The 13,940-nt window shown below is 35.3% G+C and overlaps 1 protein-coding gene across 1 annotated transcript in view; it reads right to left on the reverse strand.

Annotated features, from left to right (window-relative positions):
- The window catches only part of slc18a2 (solute carrier family 18 member 2), a 29,995-nt gene extending 25,051 nt beyond the window's left edge, over nucleotides 1-4,944 (reverse strand). The window contains exons 1-2 of the mRNA XM_046856282.1: nucleotides 4,753-4,944; nucleotides 3,582-3,771 (exon numbers count right to left, since the gene is read on the reverse strand). Coding sequence (XP_046712238.1) covers nucleotides 3,582-3,714 — 133 coding nt within the window. The 5' untranslated portion in view covers nucleotides 3,715-3,771; nucleotides 4,753-4,944. The remainder of the gene's footprint in view (nucleotides 1-3,581; nucleotides 3,772-4,752) is intronic.
- Nucleotides 4,945-13,940: the final 8,996 nt, after the last annotated feature.

Consider the following 13,940-nt stretch of genomic DNA (forward strand, 5'->3'; position numbering starts at 1 on the left):
TTCCAGTATAATGCGTTTTAACTAGCCAGGGATGGAATACACAACCGTCTAATCACATCAGAATCATGTGAATCTCAGAATTATACCTGGTCTATGTGGAGAAGAGAATCTTCAAATCCGTTTTATATGTTGAGCACTTTGAACAATGGACAATATCCAAAAGCAACTTTACAGAGATAAAGAGTACTCCCAAGCCGGTCCCAAGCCCAGATAATTGGGGAGGGTTGCGTTAGGAAGGGCATCCAGCGTAAAAACATGTGTCAAATCAAACATGTTGATGATCCGCTGTGGCGACTCCTAATGGAAGAAGCCCAAATAAACTAAACCCTTCAGCCACCAATGTCAAAAATATTTCTTTTACAAACGTGATAAAAAATAAAACGGGTTCTGTTAACGTTTAATTTGTCTGTAATTCTTAGAGAATTGAGCCATTTTGACAAACAGTACACCTTTTAAGGGTTAATATGATAAATTCAGTTTTTTGATTACTTTCATTTGATTTCTTTACGTTGTTTAACCTCTCTCCATTCAGAAGGTGATACAGGAATATTTACACCAGGACCAGCAGATTCAGGGCTTTTTTCCAACAACCCTCAACTCTACACTACAGTGTTAGGACACTGATGTTGTATTAAGCACTCAGGTACACAGGTACTAGTTTATTTTATGTGACATATATTGTGCCTTACATACATCTTGCACATATTAAAAATTTTCATTTTCATTATAGATGTTTATATTCTTACTGTTACTTCTTGGATTGAACAAAAGCAGGACATTGGTGAAAACTCAAAGTTCCTTTCATTTTTTTGGTGTTATTAATTGGACATTTTATGTAGCAATGTTGTTCAGTGTGTATTTTCTGGTCCAGCCCTTCCAGTACCTCCTATACTATCCTATAGAATCCGTACCCAACATGCCCTGAATTGTATAACATTTTTCAGTTTTTCTCAGTTGCTTTGGAGCGTTTCTCAGATGAGAAATGACATTCTCAAAACTACTTGTTCAACCTTTACATCATTTAGTCACTTGTGCTCATTATAAGAACATTTCTTGTTGCTTGATCAAATTGCGAATGCTTTCGTACATCATTTAATCGATTGTGTACGAGTGTCTGCTGTGATCAGTTGTTTATGTTCCATGTTGATCAAAATATATTATACTGGTTTCACCTGAATTGTTTTAACCCCCAAAAACATCTCAGCATCAGTTCATAAGTCATTGAATGCAAAATAGTTTAACCAGTTGTCATCTAAAAACATTTTTTGTTTTGTTTCTTGAATTGATGAATTGTCCAGATGAATCTCGAACGTCACTAACGAAGGCGATTGAACGGCATCAACCAATAATCAACTCGTTCTCTAAAACAGGTCAACGGTGAATCTCGTGAACCTTCAATTGGAGAGTGAATACAGACAGAGCAAAACATAGAATTATCATTTCTGAAAATGGATGAACAACTAAGAAACGAACGAACGCTTCTATATTACAGTCAAAGCGTGAATGCTGTTTGGTCTCTTGCAATCAATATAAATCAAATATACAATCAAATAAATTAATTTGTGCTGCTGAAATTCATAGATGCCAAACAGAAGGAAGTGAAATTTTGTGCATTTTCAGTCACTGTAACCCAAACCACAGTTTCTATCATGAAATCCTAAAACTGTGCATCATACTGAGAACACGCCTAAATATTTTGATTATCTCGTTGTGCACAATGACAAAAAGACTTTTCATTCTGATGGGAATGAGATGTTCATTGACACAAATACTCAGTTTTGAGAGATGAATTTAGGATTTTGAATTTCTTTGCAAGAAATCCAATGTGTTGTACAAATTGATTAGAGAAAATGCACTCACTGGTTTGCAAATATTAAGGATGATTTGCTCCAAACAAACTGAGAAAAAACTGTACCTTTATTTAAATGACCTACTGTGACCACACTATTAGTAACGGAGAAGCAACAAAGGACAGATTTCGTACCATCTACAAATGGGTGCGTTTTTAGAGTATAGAACTTCGCGTATATTGTGTGTTGTTGTAGAGCACTGACTAACACATCACTTCTAAATCTCTTAAAAATTTAAAATCTAATTAAAGCATTTAGTGAGGCTTAAAGATGGAGACAGAGGTCAGTATGTGAGTGACCAAGCCCATTCTGCAGGCATCATAAGATAAAGATCAACCAGAAGAACCTTTATTAATGTGCAATGACCCTTCAGCCGAACATATACCCATTCTTCTAGCTTCTGTTGTGGTCCGTGAAATGAATTTAATCTATTGTAAAGTATTGAAAATTGTATTCTTCATAGTGTTTTTTTCTAAATAAAAGATCTAGATTATTCAACTAGGAGGGGCAAAGTAGAACAATAAACTCAAGCGACATAAACGCAGCTACTAACAATGTACTAATTACATGTATATGTATGCAAACTAAATTCAAAATTAAAATCAATTCTTACAAATTCAGAATTTTAAAGAAGGGTAAATCCTCATTCCAAACACTCTGATAAAACCAAGAAACTGCTTGAAATTGCTTTCTGTTCATGTTCATTATAAACAGATATAAAGCATGTCCAGTCTCCTTGTGTACAGAGGATGTAATAAATAAATAAATGCAGATCATTGAACACATTGAAGACTAATTATTAATGTGTGAATAGTCACTAAACTGATTTATACAGTCCGGGCCATTACACTGAGATTGCCACCACTTTAGAGAAATGGATTTGTCAAATAAATATTGGAAACCACTACTGGAGGATTGAACACTGTTCTTTTAAAAGATGTTGCCTCCGTTGGTGCCATGACGTTGCTGATGTTTATTACTGACTAACACGTCACTCCTAAACACTCGTAAGTGTTCACATTTCTATATTTATATTTTTAGATCTATCTATCTATCTATCTATCTATCTATCTATCTATCTGTCTGTCTGTCTGTCTGTCTGTCTGTCTGTCTGTCTGTCTGTCTGTCTGTCTGTCTGTCTGTCTGTCTGTCTATCTATCTATCTATCTATCTATCTATCTATCTATCTATCTATCTATCTATCTCCTTTCTTCACGCAGAAACTGTATAAAGAAATGTTCTGTTATTCAGGAAGCAGATGTTTCCATTGCCTGATACTAATACTGGTGCTAATCCTTCTTTATAATGCATTTTGCATCCATTTTTATATTGATTTTATTGATTTAGGTGAAAGACGAAAGCTTTAGTAACCTAAATCATCACACTATCACAGTACTGTTAAAGATAAATCAATTTCATGACTATGATTATAATAACGATTGTCCATATGTTTGCTTTATCAGCCTCCTATTTCTGCCTAATGACCAAACCATTGCCTGGTCTCTGTAAATAAAACCCAGCTGATTCATTGTGACACTTATCAGAAGAGACATGTCTCTGGAGGGCTGGAACCTGTGGTGTGTGTGCTTCACCGTCTCGCCCACTACCCAGGCCGTTAATGAGATTAACATGCGACTAAAGAGTTTATCACGGACTAAAGAGTTTATCCCCAGACCAAAAGCGTTTATCTCCGTGTTCCAGGTGTGAAAGCAGACATTTGAATCTACTCACCCACCACCGTCAACAGCATGTTATCCAGTAGCAAAGCAATAAAAACGATGAACAGAATCAACCTCCTGGACTGCCTCTCTTCCCTCAGCCATGTCAGCAAACTGAAATCTCTAAGAGCATCAAGTAGTCCCATCGTAATGACATCCAAAAGAGAGGAGAAGGGGAAAAGAGATGGAGTGGAAGATGTGTCCTGTGGTGAAGAAAGAACGGGTTAGGAAACACCTGGGTCACCATGGATACATCTGGAACAAAACAGTGGGCTATAATAATAATAATAATAATAATAATAATAATAATAATAATAATAATATTAAGAAGAAGAAGAAGAATCTAATTAAGCATACTCGAAACTAATCTATTTTAATCTATCTATCTATCTATCTATCTATCTATCTATCTATCTATCTATCTATCTATCTATCTATCTATCTATCTATCTATCTATCTATCTATCTATCTAAATGATACTAATGAGAATACTATTGCTAGCAAAAATCAAAAGTATAAATAGGAAAAACAACAAAAATAAAAAGAAGAATCCAATCCAGTAATCAGACCCAATCTAAATGATAATAATACTGCTAATAAAAATAATCACTAATATAAATCTTAAACAACAACAATCATCTTCGTTGTCATCATCATCATCGTCGTCCAATAACAGACTCCAATCTAATCTATACAGAATAAAAATAATAATAACATGGATCCAATCCAATAATCAGACTAAAATTTTAAACACTGCTCATAAAAAAAATAAAATATCGATAATAAAAATCTTTAACGACAACTATAACAATAATAATAATTAGAAGATGAAGAAAAAAAGAAGGATCCAATCCAATAATCAGACTCAAATCTAATCTAAACGATTATAATACTACTTCTAATAAAAAAAAATAATAATAATTATTGTTGCCTAACAACAAAACATCAGACTTGTCAAAAAGTAAACTAAACGGCAATTGTGTGGAAATATGTAAATTCAGCAAAGCCAATAATCAGACTCCAATCTGATCCATATAGTAATAATAATAATAATAATAATAATAATAATAATAATAATAATAAAAACAAAATATTAAATTTGATTATAGAATAAGCAATCTTGTGCTCAAATTGCGCGTGCTCGTTGCTCCATCCTCAGATCGGATTTGCGGTCTGATCTCACCTTTAAGCGCACATGCAGCCCGCAGTCGGTGCGGTGTTCGGCGGTGAAGTGCGGCAGAGCGGAGACGCGCCGAGCGGGTTCACTCACCGGACTGCCGCCGCGGCTGAGTCGCTCGTGACGTCACGACACGGAGGAGGGAAGCGGGTGTGCGCGCGTGAGACAACCTCCGTGTCATGAAATCCACTAAACCTTCTCCATACCCGAGGTGCAGCTCGACAGTTCTTCTGAAATCTTCTGAAATCCTCCCTGCTGGATGTGTACAGAGGAATGGCTCTCTATTTACTCATAAACCATCTTTAATGACACGTTTAATTATTTGCATTATGAAAATGACATTTTAAACATCTGTGCATGTGATTTTAACTATAACTTTATAACTGTTAAATGTCGTATATCTGTACATCAGTTTTATCTGTACATTTTATACCTGTTTATGGTGTATATCAGTTATATATGTATCTAAGGTTTATTTGTATATATATATATATATATATATATATATATATATATATATATATATATATATATATATATAAATCAGTTATATCTTTGTTATATCGGCTATATCTATATATCAAGTATTTCTGTATATACCTGTATATCAGTTATATCTTTGTTATTTATGTTTATCAGTTATATCTGTATGTTATTTTTATATGTATATATTATATCTATATATACACCTGTATAAACGTTATATCTGTATATGTTGTATATGTTTATCACTTATGTTTGTATCTCTCTATGTTATCTGTTTATATTATATATATATATATATATATATATATATATATATATATATATATATATATATACATGTATATATATATATATATATATACATGTATATATATATATATATGTATATATATATATATATATATATATATATATATATATATATATATATATATATATATATATATATATATATATATATATATATACAGTAAGGAAAATAAGTATTTGAACACCCTGCTATTTTGCAAGTTCTCCCACTTAGAAATCATGGAGGGTCTGAAATTGTCATCGAGGTGCATGTCCACTGTGAGAGACATAATCTAAAAAAAAAATCCAGAAATCACAATATATGATTTTTAAACTATTTATTTGTATGATACAGCTGCAAATAAGTATTTGAACACCTGTCTATCAGCTAGAATTCTGACCCTCAAAGGCCTGTTAGTCTGCCTTTAAAATGTCCACCTCCACTACATTTATTATCCTAAATTAGATGCACCTGTTTGAGGTCGTTAGCTGCATAAAGACACCTGTCCACCCCATACAATCAGTAAGAATCCAACTACTAACATGGCCAAGACCAAAGAGCTGTCCAAAGACACTAGAGACAAAATTGTACACCTCCACAAGGCTGGAAAGGGCTACGGGGAAATTGCCAAGCAGCTTGGTGAAAAAAGGTCCACTGTTGGAGCAATCATTAGAAAATGGAAGAAGCTAAACATGACTGTCAATCTCCCTCGGACTGGGGCTCCATGCAAGATCTCACCTCATGGGGTCTCAATGATCTTAAGGAAGGTGGGAAATCAGCCCAGAACTACACGGGAGGAGCTGGTCAATGACCTGAAAAGAGCTGGGACCACCGTTTCCAAGGTTACTGTTGGTAATACACTAAGACGTCATGGTTTGAAATCATGCATGGCACGGAAGGTTCCCCTGCTTAAACCAGCACATGTCCAGGCACGTCTTAAATTTGCCAATGACCATTTGGATGATCCAGAGGAGTCATGGGAGAAAGTCATGTGGTCAGATGAGACTTTTGGGTCATAATTCCACTAAACGTGTTTGGAGGAAGAAGAATGATGAGTACCATCCCAAGAACACCATCCCTACTGTGAAGCATGGGGGTGGTAGCATCATGTTTTGGGGGTGTTTTTCTGCACATGGGACAGGGCGACTGCACTGTATTAAGGAGAGGATGAACGGGGCCATGTATTGCGAGATTTTGGGGAACAACCTCCTTCCCTCAGTTAGAGCATTGAAGATGGGTCGAGGCTGGGTCTTCCAACATGACAATGACCCGAAGCACACAGCCAGGATAACCAAGGAGTGGCTCTGTAAGAAGCATATCATGGTTCTGGTGTGGCCTAGCCAGTCTCCAGACCTAAACCCAATAGAGAATCTTTGGAGGGAGCTCAAACTCCGTGTTTCTCAGCGACAGGCCAGAAACCTGACTGATCTAGAGAAGATCTGTGTGGAGGAGTGGGCCTAAAACGTTTGACCTCTGTAATTGCAAACAAAGGCTACTGTACCAAATATTAACACTGACTTTCTCAGGTGTTCAAATACTTATTTGCAGCTGTATCATACAAATAAATAGTTTAAAAATAATATATTGTGATTTCTGTTTTTTTTTTTTAGATTATGTTTCTCACAGTGGACATGCACCTACGATGACAATTTCAGACCCCTCCATGATTTCTAAGTGGAAGAACTTGCAAAATAGCAGGGTGTTCAAATACTTATTTTCCTCACTATATATATATATATATATATATATATATATATATATATATATATATATATATATATATATATATATATATATGTATAACAGTTATATTTGAATATAATATACATATATGTATGGGTTATCTGTATATAAATTAAATCTGTAAAATTGCTTATATCTGTATGTTTTCTGTATAGTAGTTATGTCTGTTTATCAGATATATAGTCTCAGATTTTATAGGTTATAGACTTACTAAGTTAAAGTCATGATATTTTTTCCAAAGCAGTTCACTAAAGACTTAGTAACGTTGGATTTTCATTACCCAACAAACTTTCCTTTTTTTTTTTTTTTTTTTTTGAAGTTCTGAAGCTGTTGCAAGACTCTGTTAGCCTAGCATCCAGGTGTTAGCCTATAATCAGCTAAGGAAAATATGAAAAAAAATAAACCCTTTGATGAACAACTCTTTCCAATCACATAAGATGTGATCAAGTTTCAAATTAGGAGAAGCTTATTCATGTGAACAGCAGACTTGGAACTAAAATGTGATTTTGATAGTTGTTTTGGTTTGACAGCATATTAAAATAGCATCTTTTTTGATTGGAGGTATTAGGGAACGTGATTGCGGTGCACACTTTTACAATGACGCCATCTAGTGTCCTAATTCTACATTTGCCTGGTTACATTTCCTACCCCTGGTCCTGGTGAACCACCTGTCTCCAACCCATGCTGGTAATTAGCTGAGGAGTGTGTGAATTAGCCGAGTCTGTATCAGTTATGTATCAGGTGTTTCAGATCAGAAAAACAGAGGGTTCTCCAGGATCAGAATCAGAAGAGCTTATTGCCAAGTGTTGGTAAATGAAACCTCTAAGACATGGAGCACATAGAACTCATAGAACTCATCATGCCTGTCTTCCCCTCAACCTCAAGCTATTTCAGAAATAAAACTTGACTGGGGATTATTTTTTTGTTATTCCTGATCTTCCCCTTAGCTGGAAAAAAGACCAGTGGAAACCATCACAGAAATTCTAACTGTTTTCTCCACAAATTCCATTCCAATCTATCCAATTAACCATTAACAACCGGATTCCTTTATGTCTGGTATTATTTAAGCTGTCAAAGGTGCTTTATTGGTCCTCAATATTATTTACTAGACATAACACACCACCAGTAAAATCAAACTTACCATTGACAACAGAGACCATTCACTAAAACCAATACAACTTTCATTATAGGCATTAAATCTATATGGGTTTCTATTGTTGTTGTTGTTTTTAACAGCAGTAGTGTATATGGTCCAGATATCTTAGGACTAGAATCTAAAGCAGTTTATAAGAAGTGTATAAGTAAAAAATAAACATCTTTGTTGTAAAATGCAAGTTACAGCTATTTGCATTATGCAACTATGCAGCTGACAATTAAGAGTCTTGCTCAAGGGCTCAAAAGTGGCAACTTTGTAGTGCTGGGATTTAAACTCATAATGTTCTGATCAGAAGTCCTACATCTTCAGCTCTGCTACCTCCAGCTCCACCTCCTGTCTTTTACTCAATGCCACTGTCTCTAAACCATACAACATCTCAGGTCTCACCACAGTCCTATAAACTTTCCCTTTCACTCTCACAGATGCTCTTCTATCACAAATCACTCCTGCTATCACTCTTCTCCACCCACTCCAGCCTGCCTGCACTCTTTTCTTTACTTCTCTAACACACTCTTCATTACTCTGCACTGTTGACCCCAGGTACCTGAACTCCTCCACCTTCTCCACCTCTTCTCCTTGCAACCGCACCACTCCACTGCCCTCCCTCTCATCCACACACATGTACTCTGTCTTACTCCTACTGACTTTCATTCCCCTTCTCTCCAATGCATATCTCCACCTCTCCAGGCTCTTCTCAACCTGCTCCCTACTCTCATCACAAATCACAATATCATCTGCAAACATCATAGCCCATGGAGACTCCTGTCTGACCTCGTCCGTCAGCCTGTCCATCACCACTGCAAAAAGGAAAGGGCTCAGAGCCGATCCTTGATGCAGTCCAACCTCCACCTTGAACCAGTCTGTCTTTCCTACCGCACACTTCACTGCTCTCACTCTGTCCTCATACATGTCCTGCACCACCCTCACATACATCTCTGCCACACCTGACTTCCTCATACAATACCACAATTCCTCTCTCCATGCTGTCGTATGCTTTCTCTAAATCCACAAACACACAATGCTACTTCTTCTTCTCCATCAACATTCTTAAAACAAATAATGCGTCTGTGGTGCTCTTTCTCGGCATGAAACCATACTGCTGCTCACAGATGGTCACCTCTTCTCTCAGCCTGGCTTCCACTACTCTTTCCCATAACTTCATGTTGTGACTGATCAACCTTATTCCCCTGTAGTTACTGCAGGTCTGCACATCTCCCAGTACCAGCACACTCCTTCTCCATTACTCAGGCATCCTCTCACCTTCCAAAATCTTGTACAACCTGGTTAAAAACTCCACTGCCATGTCTTCTAAACTTTTTCATGCTTCTACCGGTATGTCATCTTGGCCAACCAACTTACCACTTTTCCTAATTAGAATCTTTTCACTCTTCTTAAAAATAGCTGCTTTCACTTCCTCCTTCGGCCAACAGTAGCCCAATTTCCACCAGTACCCTGTTGGCTAACAATACCTGTTGGCGGGCCTCGATCAATCCGGTATGAAATTCTGATTCCTGATCCACATATTTGATTTGGCACATGTTTTAGGCTGGATGCCCTTCCTAACGCAACCTTCCCCATTTATCCAGGCTTGGGACCGGCACTAAGAGTGCACTGGCTTGTGCAACCCTAATGGCTGGGTTATATAACAGTTGTACAAGGAACAGAATGCTGCCTCTGGAGACTCCTTAGAAAGATTGTGAACATCAACAGTTTACATTTTTAAACAATTTAAAAATAAAATGCTTGGTTAAATAATAATTAATAAACAAATAATTTTAATCTAATATTTTATTACAATAAAATACAATAAAATAAAATGTAATAAATCAAATGAATGCAATTCACTTTTGTATTATATTGATTTAATTGAGTAATCAATTAAATTGGCACAAATTAAATTGATTAAGTATAGGGATTTGTTTTTATGGAGTTTTATGTTAAAATAATGAAATGTATTAATAAAAATTGAATTATTAATTATAAAATGAAGTAAAATGTTAATACAGTACAGTACTGTATACATAAAATAGCATTTTTGGGGTGTTTTATTTGTTTATACGTTTAAACAGGGGATAACTGTCTTCATTTCTTCCACCCGTCCATCCTCTATTCTCAGGATTTTCTCCTTTTAAGAGAAATTTATGAACCTGTACATAAAACTACATTGTCGTAAAGTCACAAGAGGTGGCAGCGATTTCACGCATGTGCATAAGAAAATCAAAGTATCACAATGTACTACAAATCGTATTTCGCACACTGTAATATAATATTTTCATCTATGAATTTGTAGTTGATGCTGCAGGTACATTAAACACAGTATATTTTTGTGAAGAAGTAGCTCAGTATTTAAGATATTGGACTTCAGAAGGTCATGAGTTCAAATCCCACCACCACCAGGCTGCCACTGCCAGGCCCTTAAGCAGGGCTCTTAACCCATAACTGCACAGAATGAGATCATTGTAAGTCGCTCTAGATAAGAGTTTTGCCAAATTCTATACATGTAAATACAAGGGTTGTCAAAATGCAAAATCATTTAAATGCACAATTTTTTTATTAATGCACGATTATTTCAGAGCACATTTCTTTGTCATTTTTTATTACATATATAAATAAATAAAAATAATACCTTTAACCAAACACACATATTACTTACGACATACTTTCTTTACTCAGATATTCAAAATTATGTAAAAATACCACTAAGAAATTAATTGTAAACACTAAAATTTCTTACTGATGCACCAAGTTTTAAATCAAGCACCTAATCCGCCATGATGCACACCCCCGGCAATTAAAATCGTCCGTGTGGAAACATCGCAAAAGTTCAGTTTAGTGTCCTGATAATTTACGTAATTAAAAACACCACAATTATTTTAAAACATTTACAAGAATATTTTGTCTTCATGCTCCATGTTGAGTTTGGTTTCACTAATAATAAACATACATTTGCATTCAGCATCCATATTGTTCCATGTTCATGTTGATTAGAGTATTAAAAACTTGAAAAGTATTAATTTAAGGTACATTTAGAACAGATAAAAATGTTAATCAATCGTGAGTTAACTTGTCAATCATTCATGACAATCATTGGATTGACAGCCCTAGAAAGTAAACAAGTATTTTATTATTATTACATTTATTTTCAATTTGTATATTCAACAGAAGTAGATAAATAAATTAGATTTACATTCAAAGAACTTTGTTTGATTCCACACTAGAATTAGGTATAAACTCCAACCTGCTTTAAATGTGAAAAAACAGGATGTGGTGTGTTTTTGTTTTAAAATGTATTCTCACTGTCTCACTGTAGTTGCATATTCTTTACTTCACCACAGTGGTTTATGTTGTTTGTTGAACTTCAGAACATTTCTAGGTGTAACAGGTGCAGGAAATCACAGGTGCTGTCAGGCAAGAGTGAGTAGCAACGTCTCAGTGTGTATGCTAAAAACAATGTGTGGGAATGAAACGTTTTGCGGCTGAGCTGACTTATCCGGCTGCAATTCTTACAGCACAAAGTTTAAAAAGAGCATAAACAAGAACGATGGCCTTAGATCGTGTCTTACCTCTGAGGTCACAGCTCTTTTAAGATCTCGGCACTGTATCTCAATGGGGTCTGGACTATCACTCAAACATTTCAGCACCAAACTTTTTTTTTGCTATTTAGATTTTAATTTGTTGCTGTGCTGGAGCTCGTTGACATCAGCGAAAGCTGCTGGACAGGTGGATCTCACATTTGTCTTAAGAATATTATAAAATGGAGAACATTGTTGTCCCTATGACTATCCCTCCACCACCATGCTTCACATGCTTCTTTGCGTTTCACCGAACAAGGTGCCTGACAAGATGACAAACATATCCACCTTGTTTCAATCATTTCAAAGGATGTTGCTCTAGAATGTTTGTGGTTTGTTCAGATACAAATGGGTTGTGCTCCAAATCTGGTTTGGAAAGAAGACGCTTCTTTTTTTTTTTTTTAACCCATTAAAGCAACTGTCGCTTCTATAAGATTAAAGAAGACGTACATACTTCTTAGCATGCTGTTAATATACTTATGAGTGGTTCACAGCAACAAACGACCAACCGATTTTTATTGACACAGTCCCACTTCTTGATAATGAAACAATGGCTTCTTCTTCTTCTTTCCACTTCTCCAATTAGGGGGTCGCCACAGCGGATCATCTGTCTCCATACCCCCTAATAATGAAACAATGACTACATTTTGTAATCTAATGTTCTACATGCAATATGTTCATTTCTTTTTTATAGTTAAATGACCAGGATTTTACCACCCAATACCGCACTCTTTATTTCCGATAACGCAAAGTGAAAGGTATAATAAAGGGAGGAAATATTGAGCCTCTGCTGTTCTCTATGCAAACAAAAAACAAATTTAATTTAATTTAATTTTTTTTTTTCACATTCTTCTTAAAATTAATTTATTCCCTAGGAGCCATTATAGTCACAGAAAGGCATAGAATCAATTTGGTCCCAGGATGCAAAATACATGCACTCTGATGTCAGTAAAACAATAACAGAACACCTTTCATTTTCAATTTCCATCATGTGATTTTAAATAAATGAGTTGCTTGTAGGGAAAGAAAAGTCTTACTCGAATGCACTCTGGAGTTCAGATATGACTTTAATGAAGATTAGAAATTTGGGAAATCCAAACATCAACGTCCTGAGATACAACTGAAGGAAATGTGGAAATACTGGACAGTTATTAAAAAAAATCTGTTATACATTATCCTCATATTTAAATAATTGTAGTGTTTATAAATGACATAGTAACATTATTTCATGTTTACATTATTACAGTGAGTATGGACAAACCGGATGTGACAAAAACTTGTAATATCGCTCCGTGATCCTCATTTTCTATATCCTATAGCATATCCTAAGCTACTTTATATTCCAACGGAGGTGTTTATCATGCTCCAGTTTAAACACATCTCCTTTTCAACTTTTTCATTTATTATTATTCTATTGGAGCCATATTTTTGATTCTGTTAGATATTTTGAGGTGCTGGTGAGGGTTTGTAAAAAAATGAATAAAATGCCTAACATTTCTAATATCTTCCTGTAAATGCGTGCTACATCGCTTAAGCTGGAACCGAAAGAGCTGCTTCTGTTATTAACTGGCATTATAACTTCTGGAATATTTTTAATCAAGCCTTTCTAAGTGATATAGATCAGATTTATATAGATATTTGTTTCTTTGCAGTACAAGAGGGAAAATGTAACTTTTGAACTGAATTTCAAGATGTACAACCCACTGCATTACCTCATTATGTAGATCTGTTCGAAATGCAAAAGCAAATATGTAATAATACTCTACAGTAATGCTTTTATATATTATTTTCATAGTAAGTGATTGATTGGGATTTGGTTTTTATAAAATTGACCGTCAGGTGACTTTTTTCTGATATTTGCATTTGTTTTTGATAATTGGTAATTGTGCATACATTGTACATATTTTGGAAATTCTCCACTGCTAATAAGACACTGTTAGGTCGGATC

The sequence above is a fragment of the Silurus meridionalis genome, chromosome 8 (assembly GCF_014805685.1).
Source record: "Silurus meridionalis isolate SWU-2019-XX chromosome 8, ASM1480568v1, whole genome shotgun sequence".
NCBI lineage: Eukaryota > Metazoa > Chordata > Actinopteri > Siluriformes > Siluridae > Silurus > Silurus meridionalis.